General features: G+C 47.7%; 1 protein-coding gene and 1 non-coding gene across 2 annotated transcripts in view; one reads left to right on the plus strand and one right to left on the minus strand.

Moving 5' to 3' along the window:
• Window positions 1–1,111: 1,111 nt before the first annotated feature.
• LOC109451963 (uncharacterized) overlaps window positions 1,112–15,104 on the plus strand; it is a 382,815-nt gene continuing 368,822 nt past the window's right edge. Inside the window, exon 1 of the mRNA XM_088798910.1 lies at window positions 1,112–1,525. Coding sequence (XP_088655036.1) covers window positions 1,112–1,525 — 414 coding nt within the window. The remainder of the gene's footprint in view (window positions 1,526–15,104) is intronic.
• TRNAT-UGU (transfer RNA threonine (anticodon UGU)) lies at window positions 1,763–1,835 on the minus strand. The gene has a single exon. It is a non-coding gene; the product is annotated as a tRNA-Thr (tRNA).

Genomic DNA, 15,104 nt, shown 5'->3' on the forward strand with positions numbered 1-15,104 from the left:
GGTTTGAGGTGTTCTAAGCACAAGCTTTGAATAGGACTGGCTGGAGGATGGGGAATGGAGGAGGACGGCTGATACTGTCTGCAGGAAGATGGGCCTGGAGTGCTTCAAAAGCACCTTTTAAAAAAACCAATTCTGTTACCTGATGACTCTAACCCCAGAGTAAGTAGTCTTGGTATTAAGGTATTCGAGGATCTGAAATGGCTTTGTAAAAAGACATTCAGTGTCAGTGAAGTGCTGACCCTTCTGTGATAATTATGGGTATTTTTCTTGCCTCAGTGGATCTATTTCCTCCAGGCACCCTGATCACTTCATCTTCACAGCATTCCTAGTGGTAGATATCCTGACCACAGAAGGGCCGAATAACAAAACTATGAGTGTGTTTTCCCAGAATTACAATCTTGCAAGCCAAGACAGAAAGTCTTACAATTGCATCACTCCCCGAAGTTAACTCAATGAAAGCCATGAATTCTTTTTCTTTGTGGAATTTAGATTATGTTGGGGAGATATTTAATCTCAACCAATGCCACGCGTACTGCTTGTCATACATAGTAATGGGCTCTGTGAGAGCCAGAGATAAAGAGACTCTGCCTACCACAGCTTACCTGGTGTGATCACAGGTTAAGAATTAACCTGAACTCAAGGTCACAGGACTCTGGCTTCCTAAACCTACCCCATCCAACAGAAATATGAGAGCTGCAAATGGAAGCCACATACGTAATTTAAAATTTTCTAGTAGCCACATTCAATAAATGTGAAAATGAATGTAATTATGTATTTTTATTTAATCCAGCATATCTACAGTATTATTTCACCATGTAATCAATTAAGAAATTGCTCACGGGATAGTTTACATTCTTTTTTTGGTACTAAATTGACGGATCCCACGTGTGCTTTGCACATCTCAATCCGTATTAGCCACATCTCAGGCACCCGTGGCCACATGTGGTCAGTGGCTACTTCACAGACAGTCCTTTATCAAGCTGTAGCCCTGAGATGTGGGAAAAGAAAAGAAATCGTGGGTGGGGAAATCTCATGCATCCAGAAGAGGCTCTTCTGACTCTGTAGTCACGCGCATTCTGGAATTCAGGGGAAAAACAAAAAAAACGGAGCAATGAGAATGACTACAAACATCGCTTGCCAACAGCCCGGGCTGTTTATTTATGGGCGTTCCTCTCCTTCCCTTTCGAAGAGGGCAGGACCGGGGACGCAGGCTGCACTCGGAGGCCCAGGCTGCCACGTGGCAGCCACAGCGCCGGCTTCCTTCCGGGCCACGCTGGCCGCGCTGCGGGTCCCGACAGAGCGTGGGGACGCTCAGTCGCCGGCCGCGGGAGCGCAGAGCGGGAGCTGGCGCCACAGCGCCGCCCGCCGGCCGCGCGGCCGAACTGCAGACGCAGCGCCGCCTCCGCCCGCCCGCTCGCCCGAGCTTGAGTTCCCGGCGAGGACGCCTCTCCCGTTCCTGGCGTTCAGTCCGGTCCTAGGCTTGAAAATGAGCCTGTGCCTCCATTTCCAGTGCTTGGGCCCGCAGGTGAGGGCAGCACGGGGGTCGCCGAGGACGGCTTTTCTCTTTCCTGCTCTTTGTTGCGGTCCAGGATTTTCTCTTCCGGGTCACAGCTAAAGCACAGTAAGGATGCCCGTTCTTTGCATTTCAGGATGAGTCAGTTTTAATCCTGCCGCGAGTAACGTTTTCAAAGACGACTTTTCCAATTTAGAGTCTCTGTTCCATATTTACATAAGATAGTAATGGAAAAAAAAAATTAGCAAGAGGCCCCAGCGAGGATCGAACTCGCGACCCCTGGTTTACAAGACCAGTGCTCTAACCACTGAGCTATGGAGCCCACTTGTTACCTGGCACGCTGTGATTCAGGGACATTGGAAACAACCCCGCTTTATTTGGCAGGCTGTGAGAACGACCTTGTGTCCCATATCAGTTATTTATATAAAGACTATAAATGCTAGAGAAAAATCCTACAACATGATAAGCAGAAAAAAACCGAATCTAAACTTATGTTTAGGATTACAAAACACTGAATCTTACCTATGGTAAGTTATGCCTATAGACAAGGGCTGGAAGGAAAAATGCAAAAATGAAATTGTGTTCTGATTATATTATAAGTAGCACCTTTATGTCTTAGAAAAGCCTCTAATCTATTATTTATATGATACATTGTATCGAGTTTAGTACAGTCTTAGATTGTTGAATTTGCGGCATTTAAATGTTGACAGTATTCTTTAATGATTCTTTGTATTTCTGTGGTGTCAGTTGTAACTTCTCTTTCATTTATGGTTTTATTTATTTGGGCTCTCCCTCTTTTTTTCTTGATGCGATTGCCTAAAGGTTTGTCTGTCTACTCTTTTCAAAGAACCAGCTCTTAGTTTTATTGATCTTTTCTATTTTTAAAAAAATAATGTTTCTATTTTGTATACATCTGCTCTAATCTTAACTGTTTCCTTTTTTTTTTTTTGTTTACTTTGGGTTTTGTTTGTTCTTCTTTTGCTAGTCCCTTTGGGTGTAGAGTTAGATTGTTTGGGGTTTTTCTTATTTCTTGAGGTAGGCCTGTATAGCTATGAACTTCCCTCTTAGAACTGTTTTTGCTGCATCCCGTACATTTTGAAAAGTTATGTTTTCATTTTCATTAGTTTCAAGATAGTTTTTGACTTCTTGTTTGATTTCCTCTTTGGTCCATTGTTGTTTAGTAACATGTGGTTTAGTCTCTATATATTTGTGTTTTTTCCAGTTTTCTTCCTGTAGTTGACATCTAGTTCTGTGCCGCTGCGATTGGAAAAGATGCTTGATATGATTTCAGTCTTCTTGAATTTATTGAGGCTTGTTTTTTGGCCTAATATGTGACCTATCTGGAGAATGTTCCATGTACACTTGAAAAAAATGTGTTTTCTGCAATTTTTGGATTAAATGTCTATTAAGTCAGTTCCGTCTAATGTGACATTTAAGGCCATGATTTCATTATTAATTTTCTGTCTGGATGATCTATCTATTGATGTGAGTGGGGTATTAAAATCTCCTACTATTATTATATTACTGTGGATTTCTTCCTTTATGGGTATGTTCATTAATAATTGCTTTACATACTTAGGTACTCCTGGATTGGGTGTGCAGATATTTACAATGATTATATCCTCCTTTTGGACTGACCTCTTTATAATTATGTAACGTCCTTCTTTGTCTTTTTCCCCATTTTTTGTTTTAAGGTCTATTTTGTCTGATATAAGTATGGTGCCTCAGCTTTCTGTCTGTTTCTGTTTACATGGAATATCTTTTTCCATCCTTTCACTTTCAGTCTGTATGTGTCTTTGAAATGGGTCTCTTGTAGGCAGCACATAGGTGGGCCATGGTTTTTTTTAATCCCTTCAGCCACCCTGTGTCTTTTTATTGGAGCATTTAATCCATTTATATTTAAAATAATTATTGATAATTATGGACTTATTGCCATTTTGTTAATAGTTTTTAGCTTGTTTTTATAGTTGTCCTCTGTTCTTTTTTCTTCTCTTTACCTATTCCTTTGTGGTTTGCTGTTTGTTTACGATCCTTTCTCTTCGTTCTTTGTATGTCTTTTGTAGGTTTTGGGTTTGTGGTTACCATAAGGTTTATGTATATCATTCTTTATCTATAGCAGTGTATTTTTATCTTATAGGCATTTAAGTTCTAATATATTCTATAAGGGCAACATTTTTATTCCTCCCTCCATGCTTTGTGTTATTGATGTGATATTTTAGACCTTTTTGTGTTGTGTATCTCCTAACTACTTATTATAGTTTAAGTTTAATACTTTTTTCTTTTAACCTTCACAGTAGCTTTTTAAATGTCTGATTTCCTGTATTTATTGAATATTTGGCTTTACCTGTGAAGTTTTTCCCTTTCTCATATTTTATTATTTCTGTTTATGGCCTTTCCCTTTCTACTTATAGAAAGGGTTTCCTTCGTATGTAATTTATTTTTCTCTTGCTTCCTTCAAGATTGTCTCTTTATCTTTAGCTTTTGCCCTTTTAACTACGATATGTCTTGGTGTGGGTTTCTCTGTGTTCATCTTGTTTGGGACTCCTTGTGCTTCTTGGACTTGGATGTCTGTTTCCTTTCCCAAGTTGGGAAAGTTTTCAGCCATTATTTCTTTAAATAAAGTTTCTGTTCCTTTCTCTCTTCTCCTCCTGGGATCCCTATAATGCGAATGTTTGAATGCTTGATGTTATCCCAGAAGTCCCTTAAACCATCCTCATTTGTTAAAAGTTCTTTGTTCTTTCTGCTTCTCTGGTTGGTTGATTTCCACTACTCTGTTTTCCAGGTCTCTGATCCGTTCTTCTGTGTTAGCTAATCTGCTGTCGATTCCTTCTAATGCGTTTTTTTTTTTTTTTTTTTAATTGAAGTTGTTGTATTCTTCATGTCTGCTTGGTTCTTTCTTATATTTTCTGACTGTTGGAGTTCTCCCTAAGTTCTGCTATTCCCTTAAGTTTGGGGAGGATCCTTATGACAATTTCTTTGAATTCTTTAGCAGGCAAATTACTTTTTTCGTTTCCTCTGGGTTTCTTTCTGGGGATATTTCTTATGCCTTCATTTGAGAGAGATTCTTTTATCTTTTCATTTTGTTTGACTTTTTATGTTTGCTTATATGAATTAGACAAAATAGCTGCCTTTTCTAGCCTTGGAGAAATGGGTCTGTGCAGACTGTGTGTGACCGGTGGTTTTGGCAGACAGGTAGGAGCCGAGCAGGTGAAGGTGCTGAAGGGCCCGGGAGCAGCTCTGCGTGGGGAGGCCAGGTGTCCCGCTGATCCCGCTTGCTCCCTTTCCAGGGCCATGTGTCTGGGAACACACTACAGTGACCTTTCAGGTAGGCCAGAGCACCTGGATGGAGCCCCGCCCACCTGGGTGGAGCCCCGCCCACCTGTGGACATACACAATGGTGCTCACCTGCGCCCGAGGCCGGGAGAATTCCCACAATGCCCCGAGCGCCTGAGGCGCCCGGCCTGGTCTCCAGCCTCGCTCTGGTTTGTTGGCTGAAAGCGGGGCCTGTAGAAGTGACCGCTGTGTAGGCTCCACGGGCCGGGTAGTTTTGGGGCACGGGAGCCGGGCATGCGCTCACGCCGCCTGGGGCACTGGCCCGCGGGGAGGAGCCGCTCGGTGCAGGGAGGCCGGGGGACGGTGCTGTCGCCCTGCTGGTCCCGCGTGCGCCCTCTGTCGGAGGCAGACGGCTCCAGGCGAAGCCACCGTGCGTGCCCTGCCCGGGTCTTGCAGGTCGGCCGAAGCCCCCAATAGAGCGCCCACCTGTCCCAGCCAAGTGCAGGGGAAATAGTGGTGCTCACCATTGCTCTGCCCCGGAGGGTTCCCACCGCTCCCGGGGGTCCCCTCAGCTTCCCAGCCTTTTCCATGGGTTTCCTTCTCTTGTTGTCAGAGCTGTCCCTTCAGCACTCGGTCGTGTCGTGGGAGTGATTGCTGCCTCTCTACACGTGTATATTTCATTTTGGTCAGGGGGGGGGGCGAGATCGGTGTTCTACGCTGCTGCCCTCAATTTTCATCAGTCTACTGGGCTTTTGGGTGGCATTGGCGGATGGACTTCACTTGAGTCTGGAGATGGTTGCCGTGCAGGATGTTGTTGGGTCGGTGCAAAGCCAGTTAGCAGTGGGACTGGGCTTGCTGGTGTGGAGGGTGCTCTGGGAGGGAGGCGCCTGGAGGGGGGAGAACAGGAGAGAAAGATGGAGAAGATGCACCCCTAGCCCCGCCTCCTCATTCCTGGCGTGCAGAACTAACGTAGTAACCCCAAGTTTCTTCCGGTGGGCTCCACTGAGCCTCCTGTCCGGTTGTGAACAAAGGCTAGTTCACTCCGGGCAGGGTGGGGAGGTGAGGGCTGAGCACTTCCAGGCCAGAAATGCAGGTGGCCATGGAGGGCGGTGGAAACATGCGGGGCTGGGGGTCTGGAGGACCTCCTGTTGAATCTGGAGACACCTGGTTCCAGTTGTCTTTGCTGAGCTGCGTAGGGTGACAGGCTGCCCCGGGGCAAGCCACGGTTTTTGGGGTCGGAGGGACCCGGTTCCCAGTCCAGCTCTGCCCCTTGCTGGCGGCACTGAGGTCACCGAACTTTTGAGTTTCCAGTCCTTCATCTGCACAGAGGGACTGAGGGGGTACGGACCTCCTAGGGTGGGTGTGGGGGTACAATGTGACGCCAGGATGCCAGCACAGGGGCGGCCTTGCCTTGCCTTCAGCTACTGCCCACCTGGATCTTCCAGCTGGGCCCACTTTATGCCTTTGCTCTCACTGTGGTAGAGGAGATGTACTTCACCCCAAAGACAGCCAATCCCTCCCCCGTCTGCCCTCTTCGGGAACCCCTTTATCCCTTGAACAATCACCTCTCCCTCTCCATCGAACCCTTCTTAGCTTTTAATATGCTCGAGTCTCTCTACTAAAAAAATAAGGAAATAAAATTACCCCTCCTTCTGGTGAATTGTCACTTGTTCTCCGCGTTCCTCACCCCCCACCACTCCCCTTGCCATCTGTCTTCTGCCCCCACAGCTCCACAGAACGACCCTCACTGGCCTCTGTGTGGATAAAACCTTGGTGTCCTGGCAGCACAGGACCCCGCCAACCCCTTTCTCCCCCTGAAATTTTCACCTCTGTGTCCCCTCTGGCCACACCCTGAGGGCCCGCCCACCTCCCAGGAACCCGTCTCTCATCCTTCTTCATAGACTCACCCCTGCCCCAGAGCAGAGGTGAAACGCACAGGCCTGAGTCTGAATTCTGGCTCTTCTCCTGCCAGTTTGGGAGCCAGCGGTGAGCCAAGGCAGATATGGTCCCTGTGGGTACTTGGGAAGAATAAATGAAACAACGCATGTAAATCCTTCACACAGAGCCTGGCATCTGTGGAGTACTCAATGTAAATTACTTGTATTACTGTTTGTACCTAAAAGTATTGTGTGGAGCCCTCCAAGTGCAGGAGGCTCACTCAGGGACATGGGGGACAGCAGGAGGCAGCGGGAGGGACGAAGTGCACGGCATCCGTGGGGCCCAAAGCCCTGTTTCCGTAGGCACAGCTCCTCACAGGCACCTGCTGAGTGAGACGTTATCACTCGCTTTGGGAGCATTGTGTCATATTCAGAAAGGAGAGATTTTTCTCACCTCCTGCAAGACCACAGATTAGAATTCACTTTATTAAAGTCAGACAGGGCAAGCACTCAGCGCGCAACGAGGCCAGGAAGGGGATAGTCTTTCAGTTGACACAGCTGTGGTCTGTCATGTTTCCTTGCCCTTTGCAGTCTGCTGTAGAAGGAGGGTCCAACCTCCAGTACCATAGAACAGTGCGGTGGGGTTTCCATACTTGGTGGATCAGATGAGATGCTAGAAATGGTTAGTTCAGGGACCAAAGGACAGTTGAGACTCTGAAAGAGTCCCGGGAAATTGTTCAAGGCTTTTGGGACAGTTTTATGAGACAGAAACTAGCCACCCCCCCGCCCCCGGAAGATCTCTTGTGTTTCCTAAGATCCTAGTGGACCTCAGGCTAAGAGGGGTGGGGCTCTAAGGTGGAAACTAGAACTTGAGGGTCTTACAGTTCATCTGGTCGCATGGGTCTCAGTTCTGGCTGCACGTTAGCTCTGGGGACCTTATAAATGTCACTGGCCAGGTCCCAGAAATTTTAGTGTTTGGGGTGAGACCTAGGAATTCCTTTGTAAATGTTCTCCAAGTTATTACAATATGCAGCCAGGGGTGAGAACCTGGTCTATCCAATCCTTTTTATTCCGGAGATGCATAAACAGAGACTTTGAGACTTGAATAGTTGACCCAAAGTAAAGGCCACACAGTGGACTTTGGCCACAGGGTGTGAACTCAGACCTGGGCTGTCTCCATTACCCTACAACAAAATCTCCTCATCACTGCCACTTCGCGTTTATTTTACACAATGCGACAGTGTTTATGTGTTTAAACCTAAATCTGGATGTATTATTTGAATAGTACTAGCATACTTTAGAAGGACTGTCAAGAATTAAGACTGTTCCAGAATCATTTGTGGTCTGCTGTCCCAGGATCTGGAGGTGGTGACGAGCTCAGGTATTGGAGTCACAAAAGCCTGGTTTTCAATGGTAAATCTGCCACCACCTGCTGTGCGACCTTGGCCACGTTGCCTAACATCTCTGAGCTCCAGTTTCGTTATCTGTAATGTTAGTATTTCCTTAGAGAGTCAACACAGGCTGGTTTCTTGTTTGTGAAGATGAAATAAGATAGTCATAAAGCTCTTAGCCTGCCATTTATGCCTTTTAAGTGGTAGCAACAGGAGTCGCTGCTGTTTTGAGTTACTGTTTTCATGTTTCTGCATACTTGCCTTCTAGAATAGTGGTTCTCAACCAGGGGTGCTTTTGCCTCCCCAGGGAGCATCTGCAAATGAGATATTTTGATTGTCACAACTGGGGGGAGAGGGTGCTAGTGGCATCTAGTGGGGAGGGATGCTATCAAACGTTCACAGTGCACAGAACTGCCCCCTCCCCCAACAAAGAGCGGTCCCACCCAAAAATGCCAAAGCTGAGAAACGCCGATCTAGACATCTGAGAAGAATCAGGAGCTTGAAGGCCAGAGCTGTTGGGTGTAATAGGTTGATGGTTCTTGGGTCTTGCACTGGTGAGGAGGCCAGCGGACAGTGAACAGCCCCACTCTGCTCTCAGTCGCCAAGAGGGGACACAGTTTCCACCTCTTGCCATATAAGTTCTGTGGTAACCTTCAGGCAGTAACACTGGGATTCATACGTCTTAGAGGTGCCGTGAGGATAACCCTGCACTTAACGCTTAGAGACGCTGGTATGAAAGGCTAAATAAAGTGAAGACGATTGCATCAGTTCCCACGGGAGGGCCGTCTTTCTCCACAGCTGTGCTCTGGGCACCTGGGCATTGCATTAGCTCTCCTCTCTCATGAGCTCATCATTTATAAACGACAGCCACCCAAGTGGGAAAGCATGACCCCGAGTTGGCAGGTGGAAAACGTACTCGGCTTTCTTGCTGGAGCCTTGTGTCTTAACTTATTTGTCTTAAAAGTGAGATAAATTTAATAGTGGTAGGCCCTCTCTGTTATGTGAGAGAAGAAGAATGCGTGTAAAAACTCTCCTTGAGGGCACACTTGTTAAGGTGACCGCGGTGTTAATTTGGCTGCAGTTGAGTGAGTGGACACTAGGTGGCGCTACCTTCTCACACGAGAGGAAGATCCGCCCTCCCCGTAAATTATTAATGTCAGTCTTGGAGTAGTGCGTGCACCCCAGCGTGAAAAATAAAGTAACAGGAAAGATCTACTTCTTAAAATAAGTCAGCAGCCCAGTGAAGCAGATACTGCCATGGCAGGTACATTTGCTTGGTCAAACTGATGGAAAAGGGCATTTACTGCCCATGGGCCTCTGGCTACAGATACCAAACGATAAAAATACACCATTAAAGGAAACCATTCAGCAGGCCTGGCCTCAGGAGAGAATGAGGACGAGCTGAGCTCAGCCATAGGTCTGGGATCTGGCACCCACGTTCCTCTGGAATGACTGTTGGGTAAAATGGACAGTGGTCATGTGTAGATACTTTGCATTGTCTGGTTGGCTCTCCCTGACTTAAGAGGCCCGGCCCCACAGTCAGGTGGTGAGGCCACCGGTGTTTCAGCGGTTACGATAGGAATCACTGTTGTTCCCTACCTTAGAAGGTAAGCAAGGTGTGGCTCACAGGAGGCAGTGACGGCAGGAACGCAGGAAGCACGATTTGAGGGTGATGGTGAGGGGCCCCTTTACACAGCAGCCTCGGTGGGGACTCTCCAACTCCCTTGTAAGGGGCACTCACTGACCCCGATGCCAGTTCCCGTCATCTTGCCCCTTGTCTCCATGCTCTGGAGCCACCACTGTGAAGGCCCCCGTGGTTCTGGGCTTTAGAAAGAGAGGGCGGGACAGGGGTGGGAGGGTGGCATTGGATCCAATAGTCCTGCGTTCCAGCTCTGCCACCAACCATCTCTTTGACCTTGGCAATGTCTTTCACTTAACCCTCAGTGCTGTCATCTGTAACATATAGATAACATGGGCAGGAAGGTTGCAAAAGGGCCTGATCTGCTCCAAATAAGTTCACATAGATCTGAAACAGAAAAGGTTTGCCACTAAAGTGGCCACACAGCCACACATGACGGCAGAGGAAGTGTGAACCCCAGAGTAGGGGCCTGGAAGGGCGATGGGCAAATGCCATTCCCACCACTTTAATCCCGTTTTTGGTTTGCTTGTGGTTGTCTAGACTTGGTCTCTGCTGGTCCTTAACGTATTGTTACAGTTTGCTCTCTTGTTCTTCCGTTTCTTGACTTATAACGTAACGATAGCGATTATGGAGAGAGCACCCGGCAAAGCGCGAGCATTTTAGGGACGTTACTTTCCCCAGTGTAGTCCTCACAGGCACCTGCAAGGTAAGTATCATATGAGGAGACAAAGGTGCATCACGGCCGGAAGTCCTAGGGCCAGTGGGCGATGGAGTCACGAGGCTGCCTCGGTTCCAGCTGAGAAAGGCGGTGGGCAGGAAACCCCGCTGCCCCGAGAGTAGCAGAGGTGCTGCCTTTCCCCTCAGAGTATAAGGTGTCTGGAAGCTGCTCTGGAAAGAAGGTGCATTGCGTTCTTGTTCTATCATTAACGATACTTCAGAGGACATACACATACACACCCTCCTCCACGCAGGCACAGAGCTTTATTTTTATCCCGAGTTGCAAACATTCATTTATAAATAGCCATGGGCTCAAGTGGGTGTCATAGAGGGTGGCTGTCCTAATGGCCAGTTAAGATGTTTGTCATCATGGACGGGGGATGTGAGCTTGCTGTTCCAGAACTGACCGAGGGAGCCCCCATCTTTCTCCATTTGGTTTAGCACAGGCCAGAGCCCTAACCACGGGGCTGTGAAACTAGGCCTGTCTGGGTCAGAGACTCTTTCAGGTTGAACACTCACCTTCTTGCAGTGACAGAGAGGTGGACAGTCTCCTGCACCCCTCTCTGGTCCACCCTTTGGGTTGGAAATGGTTCTTGAATGAACTCCGATTTCCAGCTGGTTAGTACTTCACCTTTCCCCAAACCTTGTTTTAGGTGCCCTTTGAATCAAAGACCACCTTGTCTCTCACACCTGGTCCACAGTCGAGCTTCCAGGATCTTGGCGCTTTGGAATGTAAACTACACTTGTCAATGTCGGGTAGGGTGGCTGGGGAAGGTGATTAGCATTTGTTGAGGACACACTATGTTTTCGGTACGTATTGGGTACTTCGTGTACATTTATCTCACTGACCCCTCATCTCCAGCCTGTCACGTAGCTGCAGTTAGCCCTGATTTAGCGATGTCTTCATGGGTGACCTTGCTTCTCCGTATGCAGCTCAGAATGTACGTGGGTTTAACCTCAGACCTGAGCTCTTCCTGCTGCCTTGTAGTACTGAAGCTTATGCCTTGATCAACACATATTTATTCAAGTATCTTTTCTACAAAACGTACTGTACTAGGTAACCTAGAGTGATGCCAGAAAGTGTAGGCCATGGTTGTTACCCTCGGGGAATGACAATATCGTTGTGGGACGAAGACTTACCCAGACGGGAGTTAATGAATAATGGGAAGAAATATCACAAATGCCCAGTAAGAAGAGACGACACGCTCGGTTTGAAGAAGAGACACCAGGTGGTCAGTGGAAGTTCATGGAGAAGGTGGAAAATGAGTTCTTGAAATAAGAGTTAGATTTGAATGGGGCCAGAGAGTGGATGGATTACAGCTGGAGCATGCCCTCGTGGAGTGTGCTCTGAGGGCAGGGGTTGTTTCATGATGGCAGTAGGGCTGGGAGAGGAAGGAAGCTGGGCCAGAGGAAGGTCATTGCTAAAAGCCATAGCCCCGGGGTCCAGGCTCTTTCTGCTGACTGAGCAGGTCAGAAGGGACATCGGGTGGCCTTGGGATCTGTGGGTGTGTATGGAGAGCTGGCACAGCAGCTGTGGCTACGGGTCTTCTCTTCGCACTGCCTTCATTCTCTGGGCTCCAGAAGGGCCCCCAGGTCTCTGCCCTAAGACAGCAAAGGGGCGAGGGGCAGCAGAGACAGACTCTGGGGGTGAGTGTTTGTGAGAACAGGCCTCCCGGAATTCTCCTTCTGCCTGCACCGTGTGCAGAGCCGCACGTTGCGCGTGGCAGTGTTGCCGGAGGGGATCGATGGGAAAAGATTGGTTGTCCTGCTAATCCGAGCAGGCAGGGGCTCAGCATGATTGTGGTTTGAACATTAAAACAAACATATTGTATCCTATTTTATAGATAAAAAGACTTGTAATAATTTAGTCGTGAACGATGGCGGTAAGAATGAAAAGCAAGCCCTAAAAGTGATCAATTGTGTGGGGCGAATCAGTGACCACATCTGGTGATTGATTCGAGACTGAAGATGTGGGGAGTGTAAACTAGAGATGAGATCGGGGACTTAGGGGGAAGGAGTCCACGAGAACTGCCTCCATTCCTTCCTGAAGCCGCCCCTCTCCACAGGTGCTCTGCTTCCTAAACCGTCTTTCCAGCCAAGTGCTTTGCTTCTGCAGCTGCCAATTAATCCAGACGTCCAGCCCTGCACGCTCCACTCCTGGTAAGTGCCCTCTGCAGGGGACCATGTTTTAATCTTTCATACCGTGTTCTTACAGTACCTTTTCTGTGTTCACAGACACACAGACTTACCGTTGTGTGACAATTGCCGGCAGTGTTCAGTGCAGTCCCACGCTGTACAGGCTTGCAGCCTGGGGGCGGAAGGCGACACCGCACAGCCTGGGGTGTAGGAGGCAAGACACCTAGGTGTGTGTAAGTGACGTCCCCACGTGACGAAGTCGCCGAAGGATGCAGTCCTCGGAACGGATCCCCTTCATAGGATTTCCTTGGCTTCTGGGTCCTTGGTGAGGTCGTCTCCCATTGGTTCTCCGAGTTGTTTTCCTAAACTTCCTCCTGAGGGTTTACACGTGTTTGGTTAGGAAGAGTCTCTTGTCAGTCATGGCTTCTGGAGTTTTGTTCCACGTGGACTCCCTTTTCATTTTGTGATGAGTCCTTGGAAAGATGAGATAACCCTTGCCTAGAAAATGGGACCCAAATAATACACGATTTTCTCACCAAAAAATGGGAATGTAACACAAGAAACCTGTGGGGTTAATTAATGTAAGAAATTAAATGTTTATTAAGTATGTATTATGTCTGCTTTGTGCTAAGCGTGTGTGTGTGTGTGTGTGTGTGTGTGTGTGTGTTTATACACATTTATACAAGATGAGTAAAATCTGGTCACTACACAAGAACAGTCAGTTTAATGGGGGGAAATTTTTGAACTTCTATGAAAGGATAAATAGGGTGATGGCTTAGAGTTTGTGTGGGCTCTGGAGCTAGCCTGTCTTGTCCAGATTTGAATTCTGGCTCTTAAACTTGTGAAAAGGCATGTGACCTTTATGTACCTTAGTTTTCTCCTCTGTGAAATGGGAGACAAGAATCCTACCTAGTTAATTAGGTTGTGGGGGGACTAGCTAGATGACAGATCTAAATGAAGTAGAATAACGCCCGGCCAATAGGAAGCAGTTGATGAATGAGAGGAATTACTGCTGCGAGATTACAATAGGAACATCCGTACATTTTCCATTTTCAGGGATGTTCAAAGATTCTGGAATGGCCACCCAACAATGACTGAGGCAGATGCCCTCCACTTCAGACAGAGGGGGGTTGGCTGTCCATTTCCCCAGTCACTTCTAGCCTCACCTGTGACATAGGTGCTGCGAGGATGTCCCTGGGTATGTTTTTCACCTGTCTGAGCCTCGATTTTACCATCTATTAAATGGGAAGACTTGTTTTGCAGAGCTGGTGTGAGGATAAGATCCCCACATAGAACTTGTCCACACAAGTGCTCAATGGTTGGCTTTTCGTTTTGCAGAAATGACTTTGTGTGTCACTGGAGCCAGGCACTTCTCTGGGCACAGGATGTTACTAAGAGTAGAGAATCACTGCTGGAGGGGGCAGCGAGGGGAAAAGAAGTGGGAATGCGAGGAGAGGCGGATTTTGAGGTTGATACTTGGTAACATGAACCCTTATTTTCAAAGCTCTTTTTTCCAATCCGTCCACCTCTCCACGTCCATACGGCTGTGTGTCACACTTGACTTAGCGGCGGGATTAAGCGTGCCGTGGGATTCAGGGGACAGTGGTGAAGGTGAGCTGTCTGACATTCTCGTCTGCACGAAGGGATAAACTGTCCTTGCGTCTTATTCACAAACTAAAGTGTAAAGCCATCAGGCGGGTCTCTAGGCTTTATTGGACAGAGTGTCCAGAGTGGCCCTTCACACCACAGATAGTTTGGGAACGAGTGAGTGTGCATATTAATTTCCTTCCTCTGCAAAACGAAATCCAGTTGCAAGCAGGCCAGCTTATTTCACAACCTGCCAGGATCCATAACTGATGGGTACAAGTGCGGATGACAATGGAATACATTTTTCGGGCTAAACGACAGCCTTGGGGAGGCCGTGCCCTCTTCCCGTGGCCGTTGGTTCTCTGGTTGAGCTGCTTCTGACTCTGTCAATCAGGCCTGAGTCGTTAGCCTGCATCCCTTACGGGGGTGTGAGCAGTTAATAAGGTGGCTGAAAATTCCTCTGCAGCTACAAATTGGCCCAGAAATCCCTATTTAGAGTACATTTGTGTGGGAGGCATAAAATCAGACAAGAGCCTCAAAACTGCTTAGCCACTCACCTCTCTGCTTTAACTTGTGGCGCCAGTTCCTTCCAGGGAAGTAAGTGAGGGCTGAGGGTACGGCTGGGTGGTCCATGGCTAGGAAAGGTCAGGGTTGTGACAAGCAGCCATTTTATGCAATAGTTTTGGGGAATAAAGCTGAGATTGGATTCTCTTTTTTGGTGATGGTTTCCCTCAGTGGAAACAGTGACCATTTACAGATTCTAGAAGAAGGGATTCGTCAGAGTAGTGCGACATTTAATTGCTCTATTTTCTTTACTTTAGAGCGTTGTTTCCTAAGTGATAAGCCAAAGAGCACTGCCCTTGAGGGATGTACCATGGGTTTTGTGGTCACAGTGGCCTGGGAAGCCTGCAGACTATAGTAACCTCCTGGACTCACAGCTCATGTTGGCAGAGTAAAGGCTCTGAGAAGCC

Source organism: Rhinolophus sinicus, chromosome 6 (genome assembly GCF_057876585.1).
Source record: "Rhinolophus sinicus isolate RSI-liver-muscle chromosome 6, RSI-T2T, whole genome shotgun sequence".
In the NCBI taxonomy this organism is placed as follows: domain Eukaryota; kingdom Metazoa; phylum Chordata; class Mammalia; order Chiroptera; family Rhinolophidae; genus Rhinolophus; species Rhinolophus sinicus.